This window comes from Silurus meridionalis, chromosome 22, assembly GCF_014805685.1.
Source record: "Silurus meridionalis isolate SWU-2019-XX chromosome 22, ASM1480568v1, whole genome shotgun sequence".
Classification (NCBI taxonomy): domain Eukaryota; kingdom Metazoa; phylum Chordata; class Actinopteri; order Siluriformes; family Siluridae; genus Silurus; species Silurus meridionalis.
In genome coordinates, this window is record NC_060905.1 from 8,727,891 (window position 1) to 8,752,402 (window position 24,512).

A 24,512-nucleotide genomic window follows, 5' to 3' on the forward strand; every position below is an offset into this window, starting at 1 on the left:
AGTTGCATTTCTGAGAAAGAATCAACTATAGACCCTTTATATAGACATACACTGTCTCATATATATATATATATATATATATATATATATATATATATATATATATATATATATATATATATATAATGAGAGATAAAACTGCTGTGTTTCGGGAATATGCAAACCAATCAATATTCAAAAGTAAAAATTTACATTTCTTACTGAAACAATATTAAACTTAATTATATTAAAATGTTGCAGATTATTATTATTATTATATATGGTATATTTTACAAATAAATTAATAGCTTTTAGACACCCAGTGTAGTGACACAAATAAAATGCAGTTACTAAGCAATGTCTAGCGGTTTGGTGAATATATTGTACCCAAAAACTAACCCATTACATGCGTCAACAATGTCCAAACAGTTAAATAAAAAAAGATTCTGCCTGAAAACCATGAAAGTTGTCAGACTGACACCTAGGTGGTCTTTTAATGAATCTTCTAATCACACTACAAATGTAATGACACCACATGCACTGCAGATCATCTTTGAATGTAGCTAGAGTGATTTCACCCCTTACAAGCCATATTTAGCACAACCCCCACTGCTGATTCAGTGAACCAAAATGAATATTAATTTTAAAGTGTGAACAGGGCATTAAAAAGCATATGTGTGTCTGTGTGGGCTCACCAGGGGTACATGGTCTTTCAGCGCTCAGACGGGGGTTCTCATCCTCTGAGAAGCTGCTGTCCTGGTTAGGTTCAAAATCCTCATCAGCAGCCATGCTCTCCATTAGTTTGCTGACAGCACCACCTTTTCCTCTGGCCTGCAAGCGCACACACACACACACACACACACACACACACACACACACACACACACACCATAAGACAACTCAACACTGAATTTCTTGATCGTGAGGTGAGAATTGATTCAGGACAACCCATTTAGACTTCATTTTGGATTCTCAATTTTAACCCCCAGGGGAGCTCCAGCATCTTTGCATCTGCGGTGCAACTTGATTTAGACATGAAACAAAATTAGAGCATGACTGCTCATATAGCTTTGTATTTGTCTCTAAAAGAAAACAGGGAAAATTGTATAAAATAAATATATACATGAAAACATGAGGCAGCGAGATGTGTAGAGAGAAGACATACTTCAGCTCACTCTGCTAGTGACTGAACTGTCTAATTAGGCTTGTTCTCTCTGTCATTCACCTCGCAATGGATATTCAGAGCAGTCTTGTACAGAAGGTCACGCCTGGCCAGGCTCATTCAAATACAAGCCATTTCCCAGCAGGCCACAGGAGGAGTCTGCAGTCTGCCAGGTAAAATTGTTCAAATGTTTTTTTTTTTCCCAGCCCTATCCTTCTCTTAATCTCAAACCCTCAAAAAATGCATTACAAAACGGCTGTTTCTTTATAAACAATTTATTATCTGCCCTTTTGTCTTTGCACTGTTAAAATACATTTTTTTTCAATTTTTCAATTTATTTTTATTTGTATAGCGCTTTTAACAATGAACATTTAAATAAACAGCTACCTAATGCTGCATGAGTCATACACTTTGAGAGGAAACCTATTCAAGTAACATTAATCAATTTCTGAAGCTAATGTTGGTGATGGTAGGGATCAACTGGGATGCTTAACATCATTACAATCTTATTTGCAATACAGTCAGGTGTTGCTTACCTCTCTGGCTTTGGGTTTAATCTTGCTCTTGGGTCCAGAGCTGACAGAGAGTGATGTCCTACTCTCTGAGGGAGGGCTGGAAAGTGCTGGCAGACACAGGGGGAGCTCTTTCAATCTCTTCTTCTGTAACACACACATTAGAAGCTTTAAAAAAAACGTGCAGAGGAAACAGCCACACACACACACACACACACACACACACACACACACACACACACACACACACACACACACACACACACACACACACACACACACACACACACACACACAGGAGGACATAGCATCTCATCCTATGGCAGAGCATCAGATGAGGAATCAGTGTTAATGGCTTATTCTGCTCAGAGCACTATTAAAAGGGCGAGGGAGGATATAGAGGGAGGAACAGTGATGGCTGGTAATTGTAGCCTGGCAAGTTTCACTCGTCCTTTTGTGTCCAATAACAAGACACTCACAGCAGGAGGTTTTCTTGTCCTACAAATGGAGCAGACCTCCTGCTGCTGTTTGCCATTCTGAGTTAGCATGCAGAGCTCAGTGAGCAGTAAACCAGCACCCACCTTTCCCAGTGCCTTTGCCTCCTTGTTTTTAGGTATGTCCTTGGAGCTGTGCAGGGGTGCTTTTGAGCTACGAGGCAGTTTGGGCATTGTAGGCTTGGAAGGAGAGATGGGTTTAGCCTGTGCAGCATCATGGAGGAAAATGCGCTCGCTCCTGCGACGGATCCAGCGTTCTTCATCACTGCCTTCGGTTGAAAAGCTCAAGCTGAGCTCGGCTGGGGCTCTGGGCTTACGGCCACGTTTGCCAGGGCTGGAGTCCTCACGCAACACACTAGCCGGTGGTAGCAGAGGCAGCTCTGGGGCAGATCTCTTACCATGAAGCAGAGATGGGAACTTCCGGACCTTGATGTCACTCTCGGAATCGGTGAATTCGAACTCCGTTCCTGCATTGGAAAATGCTGAATTACCAAGTCACCTTGATTAATCTACTACATTATAATGCACATGATTACAAGAATATTCTGACCTACAGAAAAAAAAAAAAAAAAAAAAAAAAGTCTAAATGTTTATAAACAGTATGCTAAAAATCTGCATACTACTAATTTTTCTTGAAATGCTAAAAATCTGCATACATGGACTTTATAATCAAACTCAACCAGATGTATGTATCTATGAGATGTATGACTGATGTACAATTGTGTGTAAATAGCTCCAATCAAAAATGTCTAACTTTTCTGTTTTCTAAAGTAATTAACATAACCCTGGTCCTGCATGGATAAAAATCTGAACGAAACATATTTGAAATGTCAATAAAGAGAACGCAAATATACACATTCTTTTTTTATTGCAAACATTTTAGTTGTAAATATATTTTTCCCCATGTGTTTTGCAGTATGTGAATAATGGACTTGGCCATTAATGTTCTGGTCTCATGTTTCATATATGGCTTCAACTTCTCTCTAATATAAATAATAAGAGTCTTCTGAATCCTTCAGTCAGATTATAACAAAGAAGTATGAGGTTGCTAGGCTACTTGGGGCCTTGTTGCAACCAGACTGTGCACATCTCTTTTCAAATGCGTCTATAGAACCCTCACATCAGTATTGAGAGATTATAAATAACAAATGTTTTAGAAAAGCAAAATCTTAAAGCCATGTACAAAACGATAGTGTGACATACGCTCACCTAGCAGACTCTGCCTCTCCTCCTTTTTCTTTGCTTTTTGCTTGGCCTCCAGCTGAACGAGGGACATGGGGCCAGAGGTAACAGGGCTAGGGATTGCACTTGCTGCAAAGCGAGCAAGCAGACCTAACCCACTTTCCTCTAGCGAGGAAGAGCACAGGCCATTCATTTCATCCAGTTCATTGGAATAGTCCTCGTCATCGTCCTCATCCTCGTAATAGTCCCTTTCCGTAAAGTACTCTGTTTACAATGAAAAGAGAAGCATTAAATGCATCTGCCTACATTTTTTGCAATTACACCATTTTGACAATTCTTGAACTCTTACCATACATCAGTATGCATATTGTTCAAGTTGTATCATGCACACTAACATTATTTAATTTGAATTTTTTTGCAGCAGTCACTAACTGCTATAAAGCCATTAGGTAGATGCACATTCCTATGAATCCCAAACCACAATCAATCCTCATTATTTAGCACTATGAAGTCCACCTTTCTCATCAGTCACATTAATCAACTCAAATGACCTCCTTGGTATGTTTTCGTTAAAAAACATAGGCGTGCACACCCACTACTGCATACGTTTTCTGGTGAACAACAAAGTGTGGCTTCATGAAGTAGTGATTTACTGATCTGGGTGAACAGCATCATGCAAACAGCTTTCACACTGAGAAAGCTGCAGGACAGGATTAAGTTCAGCATGAGCACTAGCCGTCTCCAAACGAACAGAAATTACAAGGAAAAACCCTCAGCTGCTCACAAAACAGCTTTGGCTATTCTGCTGAATGGGCTCTGTCACTGGAAAATGGAAATAGGAGCAGGCTAAAAGCACTGCAAAAGCTAGATGTGGGTTTAGAGGCAGAAAGACTGACCAAGAATGTCATCAATTATTTAGGACCCTTTCAGCGTGGAGCTTGTCTAAACTGTTAAAGGGAGACAAAGTTCTCTTTAAAAAGACTAACTGCAAAACAGCAGGTACCCACTTTAGCTGACCCCGCCTCCACTCAGGAGGGAAATAGACGTACAAGATGACAGATATGGACACAAGACGCACATAATGCTCCAGAGAGGTTAGGCTCGCTGACAACGGGCGTGAGCTTGTTAACATATGACGGAAAGCGTATGGGTTTTAGAGCAGACAAACAAGGACTTTAGCTTGTTACAATGTGGACAAAAAACAGGGTTAGAAAGACAGCACATGCCTGACGACAGCAGTAAGGTCTGAAACATGTATCACAGCAAAGGCAAGCAGAGGATGTGCATGGGGAGAAGCAAACTGGGCACAAAAAGCAGGCTCTGTGAGGAAAGACCTCCATGGCTCCTGGGGCTCTGTGGCTGCTCTGAGCCTCACTTGTTTGGAAACAGAGAGGAGTCTGGGCTGTTAGCTACCTAAGCCATGGTTACATCCCCCTCACCTCTCTTCCCTTCATAACCTTATGATCTACACTACACAACAAATGAGGCAGAAGAAATAAAATGCAGTCTAAAACTGGTCAGCATAACTACTGGCAAGTAAAATAAATTTAGAGTTAGAAATATGTCTGTGGAGATTATTGTGCTTTCTAGAGACTATTATCATAAATTGTTCTTACAGCGCATGTTGTGCTCCAATAATCCACGCGCATAACCCACTTTTTAAATGATCAATAAATTTTAGACTGCAACAATATTGCAATCAACTGAAGGAAAAAAGTAAGAGCACTAATCTAACACAGGTGAGAAACCAGATTTCATCTATAGGTGCTATAGAGGCATAACCATGGCTTCAGGGCACACAAAGTTAAACTTATGAGAATGTGTTAAAACTTGAACATTTTTGTTTCATTTACCCAACCTCATTTACAGGAAAAATTGTATACTTTAATGCAACATAAGCAAGCACAAATTAGTAGAAACTATTAATCGAGAAGTCACAGCAAAAAGAGGGTGGCGTCCTACTTACAGAACAGTGCCCATGGCTCAGGTGACATGGATAGTGACCTCACGTTGCACAGCTGGCTGCCCTACTCCAAGCCAAGTGCTTGGCTTCTTTTTATTTTTTTTTTTTTTGCAGCAGGACAAGCAAACGGACAGACCGAAAGACATTCAAAAGCATCATGGGGAGGAGAAGGGGGTCAGGGATGGAGGGGTGGCCAAGCAGCTGCAGGGAGAGATCCAGCAGTCTACAGAGGCTAGGTTATTTAATTTTAGTAAAACAGAGAGCACCTCGTTTTCCAAATATCCCCATCATAAAAACATGCAGACACAGGGGACATGAATGGGTTCATCTATCATTATGTGTACCTTTTACTGAGTAAAGAAAAATCTATATGAAATTTTTTTTTAATATACAATACACCTGTAAATCACTCAGCAAAGATTTGTTGATCATTAATTTGAGGGGATTTATCATAAAGGATAAATATTTCCCTGCTGCATGCTCTTCTTAGTGCAAGATTTAATATGCTTTCTTTTCCCCTGGTTTGAGCCAATGTGAAGAGGGATATTTGAAGAACAGGAAACTAGGAATGAATAGCATATTGCAATCTAATATTCTACATGTAGCGAGAGACAGACATTCAGCAAAAATTAAAAAAAACAATATGTTTAATAAAGCTTGGGTACCAAACTGCAATACAATTATGAGACATTTTCCACACAGCCACACAAGTTTTAATGCACAATGCTATAGAAGCCTCAAACGGCAAGACAAAGTCATAAAAGGCAACCATTTTGTAAAAAAGAAAAGAAAAAGGGACTCCAAAAAGAGTCAACAATATTTTATACAAGCATACAAGCAAGAGATGAGGTAGTAAACTATTGTAACTATTGTATTTATGGCTTCTCAGAGAATTTACATAGATAGCCATGGCATGAACAGAACGTTCATGAGGCAAGAAGGCAATTGTGTGCATAGCAAAGGTTTTTTTTTAGTAACCTTGATCAAATGAGTCCTCAGAGGAGCTGATTCCTGCCTCTTGCAGTAATAAAGCAAAGTGCTTCCGTTTTCTTTCTTTCATCCCAAGTTTTGACTTCAGACAGGATGAAGAGGATGATACAGTTGTTCTTTTGGATGACTGATGCTTCTTCTTAGTTGGAGTGCTGTAATGACCTGGGATCTGTGCACAGGATCCTGATCTACCCAACTTGGCATGAGGTGGCCAGCCATCCTTCATGGAGTCCTCTTCTGAATCTGTGTCTGTGTCACAAGGATATCAGAGTTTAAGTCTCATGTGGTACTTGAAAGTCAACGGAAGCATTACAGTATCCAGAAAAGGTAAACAAACTCACATGCCTTACTAATGAGTAAAAAGTTCTTATTGCAGAAAATTACAATTATAACACCCAGATTCAGATTATTCAACGTCATTATCCACGAAATACAGAAAGACAAGAAATACGCCTAAACCTAGGGGAGAAAAAAATAAAAAAAAGGCACTCACTGTTGGAGTAGCTGCTGATCTCTGACCTCACTGGAGAGTTGGAAGCTTTCCTCTGGCCTTTCGCCTTAAGGCAATTGTCTGAAGGCTTTAATTTGTTGGACATTTTGCTTTTACCACCTTTGGGGGATTTGTTAAAGAAACCAAGATCTTTGGTCAGGTTGGGTTTTGCCATCTTGTTTCTTGCACTTATGTCTGGCAGCATAGTCAGCCTGGTCCCAGAGAGAGTTCTGGACTTTCCTGAAGAACCATCCACAAACTTACATGAAGCCTTGTTCGGTTTACCAAGCTTAGTCAAAGACAAGGCCTTATCGAGCTTTGAAGCCAACTGCTCTTGCTCACTTACTTGGCTCTTTTTACTGCCGGTTTTAGGTACCTGTTGGAAATCACAAACTTAAATTATTTTTAGGTACACCAAAAATTAAATCAGTATAAGCAGCCATTAAGAGGCGAAGTCTTGGCAATGGCGCTGTGCTGGTACACACCTCATTAGGGTAGCTTGCACATGCTTCTTGCTCATTCCAGCTCTTACACCTCTTCTTTGCCTTTAAAATACCAACGTCCATGTCCTCGTTCTCTTCCTCCTCCCGCGTAGAGCTGCGGAATCGCTTCCTAAGAACTTCTCCACTTTCCGAGTCCTCTGAATACTGTGAACTCTGGGCCAGTCTGTAAAACAGCACAACGCTCTAAGCACAATTGATCAGTGGTGCAGCCTGACTGTCTTAACTCAGGCCAATGAACACTTACTTTCCACAGTTGGCATCCAGCTTGCCTGAAGGCGGAGACAGAGTACACAGGCCATGCTTACGCTTCCGGGGCCGACCAGGGCCTCTCCTGGCCAGGTTCCTGCTCCTTTCCTCTTGCTGCTGCAGGAGTTGTTGTTGATGGAGCTGTAGCTTCTCTCTGAAAATGCAAAGTCAACATTATCATGTAATCATATTCTGATACTTTTAATCAATATATGATTGGTTTTGAAGTAGCAACAGAACTAAAAGAACAATCACGGCTTATATATAGTGCAAGTTATGCTAGCCACAGGGTTTAACTGGGAGACTTACACTTTGTCTTTGCGTCTCTGTAGCCTGATCAGTTCTCCCTGCTTGTCTTTATAGCACCTTTGCAGCTCAGCCAGTCTCACACGATAGTCCACCTCCATTGCATCCATACCCTCCAGAGAGGATTTGGAGAACATCTAAAACAAAACAAAACAAAACAAAACAAAACAAAACAAAACAGAGCTTAACTATATCCCATTCTCCAACTCTAAACACTGAAAATCATGGAATGAGATCAGCGATATACAGATAGCATTAGCAGCAATTGCATTATTTTATAATGCACAACAAATATAACTGTATAATTCAACTAAAATAGTTCCATTTCTATTCAATATCTTCAAGCAAAAGCTATGTCTTTGACACCCCAGATATGATATTTCTGTGAAATGCCACTCTGAAGTTGTCTTTGAGACAAGAGCGAAGTCCCTAAACATGAATAAAAAAGCCTGAAGGAAGAATCAGAAGAAAAGAATGCATACAGGTTCATCTTTCTTCTGTCTCCAGCTGTACTTCTTGTTGGGGTTAAGCTCCCTGGGGAGGCGGATGCTCACTTGAGACTGGCACTCGATGGCCTCCAGGAGGACTTGCCTCCCAGCCTCCAGGAGACTTTCTAATCCACAGTGCATTATGCCTGCACACAGAACAAAAATAAATAAATCAATACAAACATTCATTACTTTAAGTCTACACAAAGAAGACACTCTGCAGGTCCTGAAAAGGAGTGTCATGTATAAAGGCACCTCAATAAATTTAGTGTGTTATGAAGGGGCATGTCCAACTTGCAGTTAAGATACAAGACGCTTTCACAGAGGTTAACAAATGTGAAGTGCCTCCGTTACACACACCTGACCATATCCTTAGATTTAAAGTAATCAGTTCATCGAGTTAGCTAAATTTAAAACTATTGCAACAGTCACATTTTCTAATTGCTGATTACTGGTGAATTATTATATAGAAAGTTTTGTCTTATTTAGTCTAATAGCTGGGTTTATTGTTGAGGCATACTGTAACACAATAAAAATAGTCAAATGATCTATTCTGAGTTGTGCTCTTTCCCTAATCAATGAAATGTCTGTCAAGCTGCATAGGAAGAAAAGGTTGTATAAACCTACTTTCACTGATTATCAGTGTCTATATTATGCTACAAAAGATGGATTTTTCACAGTCAGGCCATTTCTGACCTGTCATGGGCTGCAAGACCTTTTGTGGTCGGCTGTGTGGGCCGCAAGTTGTGAAAGGTTACAAACCTCTGCTCTAGTGAGTGCTTTGCTCATTCACTGGAGCTGAAAGCCTTCCTGCTGTGCACCACATATTGCACTTCCCAACTTCAAGGTGAACAAATCTATGTGTTTCTTTTTTCTCCCCTCTCCCTTTCATTCCAAACGATCGTCGCTTCCAAAGTGAGCTAAATTACAAACCATTATTTTGTATTTTGTATGTTTCAAGCCTTACCCTGCATGTAGTCTCTCTGGTGTTCCTGCAGCTCTAGCTCGGCCATTTGACTAAGCAGGGCCATACCCTCAGCTGCAGTAGACTCCAAAAGACTAATTCCTGGGTACTGCACTATCCTGGTAGGGGGCATCTCAGACATGATGGTAAGGGCTCCAGATTGAGGCAGCTCACTGGCCGTTAGCAGTGCCAGCATGCCTGCCATGGGGTCCTCAGATTGAATGCCTACTGGCGCAGGGTCATTTAGGAGCACAGGAGGAGTGGAGCATGGAAGTGGTGTGTCACTATGCGTTGATTCTAGGTCTGGAGTGTCAAGGGTGGGTTCTTTAGGCACAGAAATGAGCCTCTCTGTGTGAACTGAAGCATAGTCAGAGGGACGAATGCTGCAGTCCATGGGCTGCATGTCAGTGTAATTTGATGATGTGTAAGCTGACTCTGGCAAATTGAGCGAGCACTTTGAAACCTCTGCTGGAAAGCTCCTATCCAAGTCAGATCCTGATCTTTGGTACAACTCTTGCTCAGAGGAGGAAAAAATATTTGCCTTGTCATCCAGTTTTTCTTTGTTTTCCGTAGGCAGTGGTGAAACTGCAGATACAGAGCAGGCCACTGCTTCAACAAGGGTACATGAATCCTGTTTGGACATTGAAGCAGCAGAGTGGACAGACTGTGCGCTACCATCCTGGCCCAAAACTTCCTTGCTCTTCTCCAGACCTGGCTCCTCTTTGAATGGCACAACAGTCTCCTTGCCTTGCTTTGGCTCCGGCTCCCTGGATGCCTGCAGAACTTCTGCCACCACTGGAGAACACATGTGACTGGGTTTTACACTGACCGGGCCAGCTAAGCGCTTTGACCCCTCAGCCTGCAGGGGCACAGCTGGAGCCATGCCTTCTGCATCAGCAGCTGTGGCTGGATGGAGAAGAAAGGGGTAATGGCTGCCGAATGATGCCGTTATTGATTGGTAGGGGTAGCCTGGAGGAATTTCTGCCAAAACAAAACAAAAAGGAAAAAGCAGTCTGAGAGACTTAAAGTGCTTATGCAAGGAGCAGAGGGCCTTGCTTCTCCATGACAGAGTGACAAAATGATTAATCATCCCACACACTCTTCTAGCTTTATGAAACTTTCATGAGCCAAATGGTCCCAGTACAAGCATTCCAAAAGCCCTTATGTATATACGCCCCCACCCCCAAGGTCTAATACATGCAAGCATGTTCAAACGTTCACACTGCAGAGATTGCATAAATATATTCAGCCCATGTACAAAGCATTTTAAAGAGAAAACACCAGGGGAAATAGACACAAAACTGCTGCTCTCACAAGAAGTCTCCGTCTGAGTGGAGTGGCAGCTGGTAATCCCATATGTAGGGATATCTGCAACCTACTCATTAAGACCCCTCTAGGCTGCACATACTGACATGAAGAATGGCACTCTGCCTTGGACTGCCATCCCGCATGGTTTCCTAATCCCCACCCAAAAGCAAAAAAAAAAAAAAAAAAAAAAAAACCCACAGATGAGATAAAGAACCAGGCTCAACTGCTCACAGCTCTCATATTTCGTTTTAAAGGCAAATTCTTATCAACAGGGTAAGATGTGTTCATAATATAATTCTATTAAACCACCACAGGTAACCGCAAAACTGACAAAGGTGATTAATTACATACTTAATCCAGACACTGCATTAGGGCACATAAAAATTACAGTGTACGTACCAGGATATATAGATGGGAAAGAAGCGGAAACTTGTTTATGCAGGTCAAGCTCCTCTTTGTCAGACACTTCCACAGACTCCTGTTTAGGGTGGATAGGAGAAGGGGGAGGTGACAAAGCAGAGGCAGGGCTGAGTGGCTGTGGGGCTGGGGTAGATGGGTGTGGATGTGACTGCTGTGGATGTGTGCTCTCCACTTTAGGCCTCTCTTCAGACTTAAGGGAAGTGATTGGAGAGGGCAGCGGTGTGACTGCTACTGGTGTCACAGACTTCTTGTGGGAAGTGGAGGGGGTTGGGGAAGATAGAGGAGGCTTGCGTGAGTGCAGGACAGAAGCAGGTACACTTGATAGGCTGGCTTTGGTACCCTCTCCAACTCTCTTCTCTGTTTTGTCCTCCATGTCAGCCCGCTGTTCTTTTAGTCTCTCCTGAACAAGCAAAATATAGTCAGAATCCTTGACAAATTACTTAAATAACTAAACAAATGGCAAAGAATTAGCATTTTCTGTATGTCCCACCCCATGTGAATGGTTGGGAGTTTTAGCAAAAGAGATTTATTTCCTACCACAAACTGTGCATTCCTCTGTAACTCCATGACCTGGGCAGCCTGCTGCTGAATCATGTAGAGCTCCTGTTGGCGTACGAGCTGCTGGTGCGAGAGGAACTGCAGCTGGTGGGCGTGCTGCAGAGAGCTGCCTGCTGGCGGGTACACGGCTGGCCACAGTGGGGGGCCACGCTCCAACATCTCTGCTGCTGCAAGCAAAAAAAGGAAAAATGATCATTGAACATACTACACAGTGCATCGAGTAAATGGATGCACAGGATCTATACACAGTTTATCTTAATTCTGCTCTTGCTTTTTTTTTTGCAGTTTTCGTATAACCACCAATTTAGTAATGTGGATTTATTATACTGCACTTAACTGTGGTTTTCATATTACACACTACATGGGCAAAAGTGTCTGGACATCTGACTATGTAGTTCTTTCCAAAACTGTTGGAATCATGCAGTTGTAAAGAATGCCTTTGTGTGCTACAACATTACAGTTTCCCTCCATTGGAACTCAAAATCTGTAAAAGCAAGACATCGCTCCTGTGTACAAAGCAAACTACATGAAGGCCTTCTTGTCTAACATAGTGGATTGATCTCACAAAAGCTCTTGTAGCCGAATGAGCATAAATCCCCAGTCACAGAGCAAAATCTAGTGGAAAGCCTTCTAAGAAAAGAGAATACATCTAAAATGACATGTTTAAAACGCATATACAGGCGGGATTGTCATGTGTCCACAACCTTTTTCACCAGAGAGGGTACCATAGCTACACTTCCCAAGTATGCCCAAAACAGTCTTGTGCACCTTTAATGCCTTCTACTTTCCACAGGGCAGACAAAACGTTTACTAAAAACACTGTGTATATATGCACAAGATGACAACTTTACCGAATTCAGACCAAACACTAACAGCAAGGTCTAGAACTTACTGTAGTGTGGAAGGTGTTCAGTGGGAATAATGACCAGTTGTCCAGTCTGCGGGTCCCGGGCAAACTGATAGGCCTGAGGGATGGATCCAGGTAAAGTGGTAGGATAACCTGGAGGCAAGGGCTGGTGAAGTGAAGGTGCCCCCAGGCCTGCAAAAAGCACACAAGAGATAGAATGTTAGATTATGGAGGTACAATACATGCAAGACAGGGCGGATGGTTTATTCCTTACTAAAGGGATTATAAATGCTCTTAGTCATCTGAAAGCTTCCATTTCCACAATAGCATCACCTCAGAGAGACTGTCATCTAAGTGCCACTTGCTTAAGGAAGAGTGGCACTATTCCAGTAAAGTCTAGACAGAAATGTGACTTGTACCAAGCTTCACTGAGGCTGTGGTGTTTGCTGTTATTTTTGGAAAAAGTGCTGGTAGGATTTGGCCATGTTTCTAAGAATGTTTTTTCTTGGCCCAGACAAAAAGGCCTGAGCTGCCTGGCAGGCCAGCAGAGACTGAGAGATCAACCAAATCAACATGAGGAAAAATGCCAACATCACAGTTTTACAAATGTTCACAACAAATTCAATTCATTTTTATAAAGAAAAAAAAGAATACAGGCTACAATAGGTTCTCAACCTGGAGAATTGCAAACCCAGTGTACACTCTGGCATCAGATAAATCACTAAGATGTAGCATGTTCATTTTCAGTTGCAATATACAGTGGTGTGAAAAAGTGTTTGTCCCCTTCCTGATTTCTTATTTTTTTTGCATGTTTGTCACACTTTAATGTTTTAGATAATCAAACTAATTTAAATATTAGTAAAAGATAACACAAGTGAACACAACATGTAGTTTTTAAATTAAGGTTTTTATTATTGAGGGAAAACAAAATCCAAAACTACATGGCCCTGTGTGAAAAAGTGTTTGCCCCTGTTATAAACTGTGTTTTATCATACCTGAGTTACATTTCTCTTGCCACACCTGTTCACAATCAAGAAATCTCTTAAAGAAAAAAATCTTAAATAGGACCTGCCTGACAAAATTAAGTAGACCAAAAGATCCTCAACAGCTAGACAGCATGCAGAGATCCAAAGAAATTCAGAAACAAATGTGAAAGGAAGTAATTGAGATCTATCAGTCTAGAAAAGGTTATAAAGCCATTTCTAAAGCTTTGGGACTCCAGCAAACCACAGTAAGGGCCATTATTCACATCATTCAAAATTACCCCAAGAGCACAGCGACAACTCATCCAAGAGGTCACAAAAGACCCCACAACCACATCCAAAGAACTGCAGGCCTCACTTGCCTCAGTTAAGGTCAGTGTTTTGACTCCACCATAAGAAAGAGTTTGGGCAAAAATGGTCTGTATGGCAGAGTTCCAAGACGAAAAAAGCTGTTGAGCAAAAAAAAAATTAAAGGCTCGTCTCAGTTTTGCAAGAAAACATCTTGATGATCCCCAAGACTTTTGGGAAAATACTCTGTGGACTGAAGAGACAAAAGTGTAACTTTTTGGAAGATGTGTGTCCCATTACGCCTGGCGTAAAAGTAACACCGCATTTCAGAAAAAGATCATCATACCAACAGTAATATTTGGTGGTGGTAGTGTGATGGTTTGGGAGCTGTTATGCTGCTCTGGACCTGAAAGACTTGCTGTGATAAATGGAACCATGAATTCTGCTGTTTTCCAAAAAATCCTGAAGGAGGATGTCTGGCCATCTGTTCGTGACCTCAAGCGAACTTGGGTTCTGCAGCAGGACAATGGTCCAAAACACACCAGCAAGTCCACCTCTAAATCCTATTGAGATGCTGTGGCATGACGTTAAAAATGTGATTCTTGCTCGAAAACCCTCCAATGTGACCAAATTACAACAATTCTGCATAGATGAGTGCCCAAAATTCCTCCACAGCGTTGTAACAGACTCAGTGCATGTTATCGCAAATGCATGATTGCAATTGTTGCTGCTAAGGGCGGCCCAAACAATTATTAGGTTTAGGGGCAAACACTTTTTCACACAGGGCCATGTAGTTTTGGATTTTGTTTTCCCCTCAATAATAAAAACCTTCATTAAAAAACTGCACGATGTGTTCACTTGTGTTATCTTTTGCTAATATTTAAATTAGTTTGATGAACTGAAAACATTAAAGTGTGACAAACATGCAAAAAAAAAAAAAAAAAAAAAAGAAATCAGAAAGGGGCACTGTTTTACCCCACTGTATGTCTAAGATTTATAAATATTTCTTAATATTAAACCATTACAAAAAAGTACACAATTTGTGAGATGCCTTGAAATGGGGTCAGTGGTGAAAACATGTTAGGTTCATAACCTATACCAATAATTTTTGCAGAATGTTTTTTTCTAATAGTTTTCATAGTCTACACATTATATGAGCTGAACAAGTACCATATGGAGAACCAGGCAACCACATAGAGGAAGGTCCAGGGCGAGGCAGCCAAGGATGGGAAGTAGTCAGATGGGATGTGGGGTCAGCAGGCCACCGGCTTGCCCCTGCCAGGGCAGAACCTCCAGTCACCATCAGATTTGGGTTTAGGCCACTCACAGACACCAAGGGAGCATGCAGCTGAGAGTACTCTGCCAAGTCCTTACTTTCTCTAAAAATGAAACATAAAACATAATTATTTAATGAAACACAATATCTGGAAGAACACTACAAATGTTTATGGTTCATTTTTTATACAGACTTGACGGCAAAATAGCCATTAAGCTCTTAACTCCTAGCCAGTGCTGACTCAGTGCTATGCTTCTTGCTATGACTAAGACACCGCCTCTGTGTTATGACAGTTCCTAAACTAAATGTTGATGGCAGGATCATGCTGAGAAATCAAGAACTTTTTAAGCACCACATTTCCACAGTAGGGAAGGCCAGCATTTTCTGACATTCTAAATGACGGTGATATTTTGAATAGAATTCGCTTTGATGTTGGAAAATACATTAAAAAAAAAAAAAAAAACATAAATCCAGCTACAGTAAATACTGCTATCCTAAGCAGGAGAACAATAACAAAATAAAATATAATAATAATAATTTGTGATGTGGCCAGCGAATTTCAGTAATGAACTGCTTTTAATTAACTAACTAATGTCCAATATTTGAACATTCAGTAAAGGATGAAAAGGTATTTTTTTATTTATTTTTTTTTTTTATGTAATTGTTAGCAAATTTATCTTATGCATAAGCGAACCCTGCAATACTGAACCTAGTAACCCCCAAACTAATCTGTCTATATTTAATTCTACAAAATCCAATTATAAATGACTACATTTATAAAAAATAATTAGCATAAGGAAAAAGAGGTTGGCAACACAGAATTGGGATCGACAGAGTGAGGAGAAAAGTAGACAGGAGCACAAGGAGATTTATAAAAATAATTACTAATACTAGCCTCATATGAACACGACGTATCGACTGATCAGTACAGAGTGCAAGCCAGTCAACCTGTACAGTCTGTTTGACCCAATTGCATTCAGATATGTTATATAAATGTTTTATAATATGATCACGTTTCAGGATGCTTCAATTGTCCATAATATAGTTTTTACTTTTTAGCATATACTGTCTGTTCTTGATAAAACTAGACCCCTCACCGCATTACTCATTCAGGGTCAAGCAGGCCAGATGGAAATGTCTGGGTCACAAATTTAAAAGTGCAGGACCACAGAGTACATACCAAAGAGAAAAGGACAAAACAAATAGCAAAAGGCGCACAAGATGTCACTACTTTGCACTTAAAAGCACTTAAAAGTCTGAAAAAAAAATTGCTCTTTTAAAAACACCCCAGCCTAATATCTTCACTACTACATTTGTTTAGGCTCTGCACATCTGTCCACCAACAAATCCACCAACAGTCAAATTTGATTTTCAGAGTTTTTAGCATCAAATTAGTATTTATTTGGTTGGAAAAACTATTTTAAAAAGACTCAATTAAAAATAAGTTAAATGGCCAGAACTTAAATCTAAATTCTACAGAAAATTTATATTAAAGAAATTGCTATAACAGAGCTTTTTAGGATTTCACAAATTACCTCAATGCCTTCTCTTGCTCATGTTCCAAACGCCCATGTAGGAGCCGGCTATCGTGATGATGTGTCCGCTCTTGTCCTTGTTCCTCTTCCTCCTGGCTTGGGCCTGTGGAACACAGCCATTAAGTCAGCACAAAGTGAGCCAATGTTAAACCAACAGCACTTATAAGCTCATTTTGGCTTTTGACACAGACATATCTGACGATCACATTCCGTGTTACAAAATGACCTTATTTGCTGCTGGTTTTCCCTAATTGTTAGATAAGGTGTGGGTTTTCAACACACATTGCAACATAGCTTTAAGGTTCGTTCCAACAGGATGGTTTTCCCAACATATAATTAAGTATACAATGTTATATAGAGGGGGGGGACATCAAGACATTTATAAAACTTTGTTAAACCTTAAATTTTGCATACAAATCCAAGTCATTTGAATTCAGATTCCTAATATCAATGATGATTTTGAAATGCTGGGTTAGGGTTAGAATCTGAATGCATTGTTAAAAAGATTTATACCAGGCCCCATTTCCACAATATTTAAAAAAAATATTTATTTAAAGATAATAATAATCATTGAATATAACTGTGGCTCTCTGGAAAAAGTACAAAATATTAATAGCTGTCCTTTTTGTTGTATTTGTTTGATCAAGGTCATGTGTGCAGAAATCTAGTGTGTGAATGTAAGAAATTCTTCCAACAATACAAACAAACACAAGATCACTGAAAAGCAGCAGTTTGTCAACATTTTCACAACTGGAAGTCACTGGGTAGCAAAGGGGGAAAAGGCATTGACTATATGATTCAGTGGTTTTCCCCAATTGGTTTGTGTTACTGTCTCTCTGCCCCTCCACCCACTGTACATTCTTTCTGGTGTCTTACCTCTGATTGACCCCTTCAGGTTACCACCAAATTAGAAATGAGATGTGCTGATTTCTTGGAAGGGATTAATAAACAAAACATTTTTTTTTTTAAATGAGATGAAATCTACTTGGGCTCTGGTCAATATACCTGGGCACAGTGCCAAAGTATCGCCTACGTGCAGGAAACACTGGGGTTGCACTTGATGTATCCATAGGGATGCACCACGACTAGGCATTCCATAGCAAATTCAAATTACATGTCATTATTAGTGATCGTCATGGACAAGGCATATTGCACTGTCCAATATATACGAAACCACTAAAGGTTTTTCTTATGTTTACAGATTGAAATGTAGATTCTTGTTTACTTCAGCATGAATGCAGCAATGACGGTCCTGAAAATGATTCAGTGTGAGTCTATGAGATCTTTGGGATGACTGACACTAGCTGGAAGACGACCACATTCCTTAGCCTAAGATGCACGAGACCATGGCTCTCCATCGTGCTCCAGGGGAAAGGTTCCAGCCTGTTTCCAAGGTTACCGAAAGCCTGTCGGACATACTATCTGTTTGCATCAAATTCACTGCAGATTAATCGAGTAATGCTCTTTCACCCCTTGTGTAAATTCAAACATCTCCTCTGTGAAAGATGGCTAATGTTATTACTACACTCCCTTTGCACACACAAGACATAAATTAATGCCTCTCTCCCCATGTCATACTCCCTCAGTCACACTATCTGCCTCACTCACGCACACACTCTCTCTCTGGGCCGATTCTATTGCTTAGCAACAAACCTTAGTCTTATTAGAATTCAGTGGCTGTTTACAGCTTTTAGTTCAGCCCTGTAAATGACATTTCTAATACAAGCAGGCAGGTGGTGTCTTAGTGAAAGGTTTAACACACACCATGTGTTAGCAGGAAGTACTCTGTGCCAAAGCGATAGTGCAGCTCATGGCCAGTGTCTGCGCAATATCTCTGGCATGGACGCTCTGCTGAGTGGCTTGAGGAATGGAAGCCCATCACAGCTCCACCCCTCGTGCATGTTTTGCTTCCACGCCGAGAGCAAAATGACCTTGCTGGCATGGCCAAAAAAACAGGACATCAACATGAAAACAGACATCACCAAATGCTGCTCTTAATTTTAGCTTCAGTCAGCTACAGTCCGCTTCTGATGTGCATCTTGCAGTTGTACAAGTCTTTACTAATACTTAATTCAGGACAGTGATTTACCTTTGATGCCTCTTGACAGAATTGGTCTGTCTCTGTCCGACACTGAACTGAGCTTGCTGCTGTCATCCCTTTGCCGAGCCACTGCTACCGCGATACCCACTGGTGGGTGCCGGACCTCAGCCTCCCCTTGTGAGGAGTTTCCATCCCGGTTTAACGATTTGGCACTTTCTGGTCTCTCTGGCTCCCTTTTCAGTGCTTTAGCACTTGCATGCTGTGGTGCCTCCAGCTTCAGGTGGCCCAGTCCCCCAAATGGGGTACGGCCATCCGCACCATGCTTAGACATGACCTCGCTAGAGAAATTTCCACTGTACTTGATAAGGCTCTGCATAGCAGATACCTCGCTGTGCTCCTTGCCCTGGAGGCTTCCTGGGCTGCCTCTCTGTTCCAGGTACATGCGCTTGCCCTCATCCTCTCCTCTGGGAACACGAGTATGTTGAGCTGCCAATGCAGCCATGTGGCTAGTGGCATAGTTGCCCATCTCAAAAGGCTTCCATTTGGTCTCTGCAGCACGAAGTGTGGTGGGTTCCAGACCAGAAAAAGTGTGTCCGGACCTTTGAACAATTTCACGCTCTTGGATGCGGCTTTCTGTCTCCAGTCCCATTTTTACTGTGTGCTTGGTGCTGGGTAAGTCCTTGGTATTTGGGCTGTGGCTGGATTTGATTGTGCCCAAATCTAAAACAGGTGGCCTTTTTACAGCCAAACTGTTAGCCCTGATCACAGATCCCTCTTCCCGTACAATGTCTCTCTTAAGCTCACTGGGACAAGGAGACTCGCTCCTGACAGAGGATGCAGGTGTCCTCTCACTCCCCACCAGCTGGGGTGCTCTGTTCATTTCCCTGTCTCTGCTCTTATCTGTTTTATTGTCTCGTGCTTGTGAGGCGATCTGAATGGGCCCTTTCCGCTCATCGTAAACTTCGACAGAAGGCACATAAGTAGGAGCGGTCACTCTGTGTTCCTTGGCTGGCTCTTTAGCGGCAGAGCAGAGTGGGTACAAGCTTGAGGGCATGTGGTGAGGGGGAGGGTAAGCACCAGAAGATACCCTTCTGGGTGGGAGTGGTGCTGGACTGCTCTGAAGGGAGGAGGGGCTGGCATAAGCAACATGCAAAGTGCCTAAAGATGTAGCCACTGAGTCAAGCCGTTTTGGCTTGTCGGTAGAAGAGGGGACGGTGGCTTGGTAAGTTTCGTCAAACCGATCCCTTCTTTCTGGTTCCGAACCTGTGTACCTGGATGGTGGGCCACTGATTGTTCTGCAGTTGCTAAGTGGACGCTGGTGTGAGTATTTGGGTTTAACTTCAGGAGCAGGTGAATGCTGCTGAAAGACTCGCCGCTCTTCCTCAGCTTTAGGATCCTGGGTGAGATCAACCACGCTGTGGGGCCGTGGCTCTTCCCGAATTCGATCCCTGTGCTGGACCGACTGGCCTGGCTCACTTTTGCAAAGCTTTTCCTTCCCCAGGTCCCGGCCTGACTCTTTAGAGCTCTTCTGGAGCTCAATCATCTTCTCTCTGGACAGTGGGCTGGGCAAATGAGCCACAAGGCTCCTGGCAATAGCAGGCTGAGAGTGTACTGAGCCCGGAAGGTAAAACCCCTCTGGAAAGAAATAGAAAAAAAAATCATTTAATAAAGGAAATAAAAAAAGTATCAAAAAGTATTAAATAAAAAGACTTATCTAAAATCTACCAAGAAAATGAAGATATAAACTACAATAAGATTATTGCAGAAAACATTTTTTATAGCTACTGATCTATGTGTACATAAATTGTACAACAAGGTTTAAGCAGGAACAATATTACTTTCAGATCTGAGACTATGTTATTCATATCAGATTACTTAAATTGTGATTTTACAAATAAGCATCACAGGGGATATACTCCTAACAAACTGCACCTTCTGTATCTGCATTTTGTTCCAGGCTAAACCACTTACTCTAAGACAATTACCAAGTCACATAAGTCATTTCGAATGCATATTTAATAGGTTGGGTTTTCTGAGTTAGACAAACCTTTTTGTGACTCAAAAAGTGAATGCTGGCCTAGTTGTGGATGCTCAAGATGACCCAGGGGAAGATAGGGGGCAGGGTACAGACCACTGGGAAGATGGGAGAAACCTATGAGGAGAGAGCAAGTGAAAGAGACATTATACAGAGGAATTACTTTTCAGTTTCCTGGGACATTTCACAAGTGGCATTAGTTTTGTCAGTGTCAACTCACTGTGAAGCAACTGATCTAAAATATGTCAGACTAAATTTCTGTTACCTTTCTTTTAAGAAGCAGACAACTGACTGAAGATTTTATATGTTATCAAAAAGCACCTTCAAACCCGACACAACAACTCACTTTGGCTTGATCATAAAACTGAATTATGCACAACAAACCGAGGTGGTAAATATTTCTCACTTCTTGACAACCGATAACCAGGAAAGATACATGTACATAGACATACATTTTAGAAACCAAAACGTGGACTCAGAACTATTTATATCACAAAAGAAATAAATTATAAAAACAAAGGGAAAAAAAAAAAAAAAAAAAAAACCACTCCCACAAGCAGACTTAATAAAACAACTAGAAGGAGACCTTGTGTTTACTTCCTAAACAACACATCTGCCGAGACAACAATGCTATTGGCACAACATTTTTAAAAAATAAATAAATAATAAAAAACAACATCTAAAGATAAAAAAAATAATTGACATTCCTTTGAGGAAATTGGAGCGGCACCATGCTCAAGTCAATCCTGTGTCAAATGTGGCATAGCCCGAGAGGCTGCATCCTTTCTTGGTAGTAACAGCTGAATTCTAAAACGATGGCTGGTTGAGGGATTTGGACTCTGAAATGCAAGGCCACAAGCTGAATGGAATGGCAGTGCGGGTGATGTAGGCGTATACTGATGGGAAAAATGCCTTGAGGCAGAGGAAGAGAAGAACCACCCTGACCTGCTGCACTGTTTATAAAGAAAGTTGGCAATGCAGAGGAGGCACTAAACACCCTGGCCCTGGGCGCACACCAAACCCATGATGACTCTGCCTTTGGAGTCATGCACTCACTCACAAATGAAACATTCATGCACCCCAGAACAAACACTTTCAAAATGGAGCATCATTCTGAGCCGTATACTGTAAAGAGAAAATATATAATATATACAAATTATACATCCATAATTTGTATACAATATATGCATAAAAAATAATGATAAAAAATAATTTTATATATATATATATATATATATATATATATATATATATATATATATATATATATATATATATATAGAGAGAGAGAGAGAGAGAGAGAGAGAGAGAGAGAGAGAGAGAGAGAGAGAGAGAGAGCGCCTGTTGTGATCTATAAATGTCCTTATTTAAAAAATACTATACTATATAGAGAGCTCCATGGAATTCCAAGAATATGTTAAATTAGTTTTGGTATCTACATATTATAATCTAGTGTCTGCATCCAGAAGGCTTCATGGGATAAGTGCTTTGTATAGAAAGACAGATAAGACACTCAATAGAAGGTGTTCTATTGGCAAGGTCAAAGGTTCAGCCAAAGCTGGGGAGTGTTTCCAGAAGACTGAAAAAGCTTTTATTAGGTGACAAATAGCAAAAGGAATGAAGCTTCAGGAGATTCTGCAGGAGAGGTTTCTCATGGAGCAAAGGTTTCAGGCATCCTCGGACCTTTAATCTAACCAACAGAGTAGCACAGCTCTAAATGACTACGGAGTCAGATAAACAGCTACATTTTGTTTGATTAATCATTGACATCCAAAATCCACTCTGTATTGTTGCACAACTTTCTTATGTCTGACCTCACAGATAAGCACTACTAAATAGAATGCCAGAACAGTCCTTAAGTTTACACTACCACAAACACTCCAGCGACTTTACTGAAAGATAAACATTAGATACGAAGCTTGTCCGTTTTGAGCAACTATAACCTGACAGGATTAAGCACACTGTGATCACGATTCACACTTTCATTTCATGGCTGCATCATTAACGCTATCTTAACAGAAACCTTGTGTGTAGCCTGTGTAATGGACATACCGCAGAAAAGGAAATAAAACTGACGACTAGGGAAGAAACTAAACCCGTCATCAATTAAAACTGCAGAGGATTCATGTGATTCAAGTGTATACCCTGAGGCAAACACATTCCTATACCTAACTGTGTCCTGACAAATCCGAGGCGTTCAGGCAGCCTGATAAATAACTTGTTTCCAGGAAGATCGTTGCAACTGTTTCAATATCATTACTGCATTTCTTAAAAGATAGAAACAGGTGATTTTACATACATTACAGAAATTACTCCTGAAATGTTTCGTTCCAAATAATAAATTAATCCAAATGCTGATTTAGATACTGCAGTGCGGCTGTTTTCAAAAGGGCAGTCCAGTTCTAACCCTCGACTGAGAGGTTCAAAGGCTTTCTCTCTTTTTTTAGCCTGTTTCAGGTGACATGATGGTGTTATGCTGTTGATGGTATTCTGACACCATTCCAAAAGAGGATTAAAGATAGCCTACCCTTAGCAACAGGGCCAGAGTGTAAGGCATCCTGTTTATTTCTGTGTTCCTCTATACACCCGCCCAAGGGCGAGAGAAGTGCAAGCAAGCAAGGCTCTTCCCCATTTAGGGGACCTCTAATCTACAATTCTCATTTGTGAGAGTAAGCAAATGTAACTTTCAACATTATTCACAGGATAATTAGTTTTGGCTGCACTAGTCCTTTCCTGAGGTTCAGTTTACTTGCACCATAATGCAAACCTTATAACCTCAATGGTAAATTGTTATAAGTGGCCAGTATACATCTTCTCAACTCTAGAATGTAAAAATAAGGAGAAAAAAGGACTTAAACTTTAAGGATTACAATTTACAGGATTAGCCTGGCATGAACATGAAATGGATGTTTCTTTAAACTCAGGAACAATATAGTCCAGTTCCCAAGATGGTTTATTAAAGACAGAATTTTGCTACATTTAAGTAGGACATGCAGTGGGGAATCTAGTGCAAAAAGACAGAATATCACAATTTTTTTCACACAATTGTTTTGGGCGATTACACGTTTAAAACCTTATACTCAGTGGATTTGATGAATCATGAACAGCTGTTAAAAAAAAAAATAAAAAAAATCGCACCAAGGTTGAACCTTTCTTTTTAATAACTGTTGTGTAATAGGTAGTTAGCTAGTGGGTGGAAATTGGCATGGCCAAAAGACATCACCGACGTCCACAAGGTAACATTTTAAATTGCTTCCATTTCAAAGAGGTTTTGCAAACCTTACCTGAATAAAAATAATTTTTAGGCAACCTCATGCACAGAAATTAAAAGGTCAGAACACTGCAACTCCCAAACAACCCCCCACCCCTCCACACAGTCCAAAGGTAAGGATCAGACCATTGGCTGATCTGACTAGTAACCCATTCTCCAAATGTGCAGCACAAATAAATCCAGTCAGTAAACAACTGCCCTGATATAAAACCACCTTTAATTGTTTGACAACTCCAGAATGGAAGGTTCCACCTTTGGAATTACAAGCGGAGGAGGTAAATTCCAAAGCAGCTTTACAGACAGTCATCACAGTAGCACAGGAATGACCAGGCTTCTGGCTGCTGTGGTTGAAACTTTGGCATTATAAAACACTGCTTGCTCTGCAAAGTCTCAACAACGTACACATTTATTTTAAAACTGAGCGCTTTGCGTTTATCACACACACACACACACACACACACACACACACACACAAAATAAACCTTATGCACAGCAAGAAGCATTAAAGCAGCCGATATATTTCCAAGTTTACTTCGAGTAAACTTCGTAGATCAATCTGAACGTGTCATCTGCGCCGCGTGTGTGCTGAGGCAAAGGAACGTAAAAGGGGGCATGATCATTTCACATGTTCTATGTAAAAATAGCAGAATTCCACAGCTGCCACTTCCCTG

The 24,512-nt window shown here is 40.9% G+C and overlaps 1 protein-coding gene across 4 annotated transcripts in view; it reads right to left on the reverse strand.

Annotated features, from left to right (window-relative positions):
* The window catches only part of tnrc18 (trinucleotide repeat containing 18), a 57,997-nt gene that overhangs the window by 12,577 nt on the left and 20,908 nt on the right, over nucleotides 1–24,512 (reverse strand). The window contains exons 4-22 of one of the 4 annotated variants that reach the window (XM_046835479.1): nucleotides 20,583–20,687; nucleotides 18,584–20,170; nucleotides 18,259–18,429; nucleotides 16,495–16,597; nucleotides 14,854–15,062; nucleotides 12,458–12,604; nucleotides 11,545–11,732; nucleotides 10,987–11,407; nucleotides 9,283–10,260; nucleotides 8,310–8,461; nucleotides 7,831–7,964; nucleotides 7,520–7,675; nucleotides 7,258–7,438; nucleotides 6,776–7,148; nucleotides 6,271–6,531; nucleotides 3,357–3,593; nucleotides 2,235–2,614; nucleotides 1,678–1,800; nucleotides 675–810 (exon numbers count right to left, since the gene is read on the reverse strand). In XM_046835479.1, the coding sequence (XP_046691435.1) occupies nucleotides 675–810; nucleotides 1,678–1,800; nucleotides 2,235–2,614; nucleotides 3,357–3,593; nucleotides 6,271–6,531; nucleotides 6,776–7,148; nucleotides 7,258–7,438; nucleotides 7,520–7,675; nucleotides 7,831–7,964; nucleotides 8,310–8,461; nucleotides 9,283–10,260; nucleotides 10,987–11,407; nucleotides 11,545–11,732; nucleotides 12,458–12,604; nucleotides 14,854–15,062; nucleotides 16,495–16,597; nucleotides 18,259–18,429; nucleotides 18,584–20,170; nucleotides 20,583–20,687 (6,042 nt within the window). Of the gene's footprint in view, nucleotides 1–674; nucleotides 811–1,677; nucleotides 1,801–2,234; nucleotides 2,630–3,356; nucleotides 3,594–6,270; nucleotides 6,532–6,775; nucleotides 7,149–7,257; nucleotides 7,439–7,519; nucleotides 7,676–7,830; nucleotides 7,965–8,309; nucleotides 8,462–9,282; nucleotides 10,261–10,986; nucleotides 11,408–11,544; nucleotides 11,733–12,457; nucleotides 12,605–14,853; nucleotides 15,063–16,494; nucleotides 16,598–18,258; nucleotides 18,430–18,583; nucleotides 20,171–20,582; nucleotides 20,688–24,512 lie in introns of all 4 variants that reach the window. The other 3 variants (XM_046835478.1, XM_046835481.1, XM_046835480.1) reach the window with 3 other exon arrangements.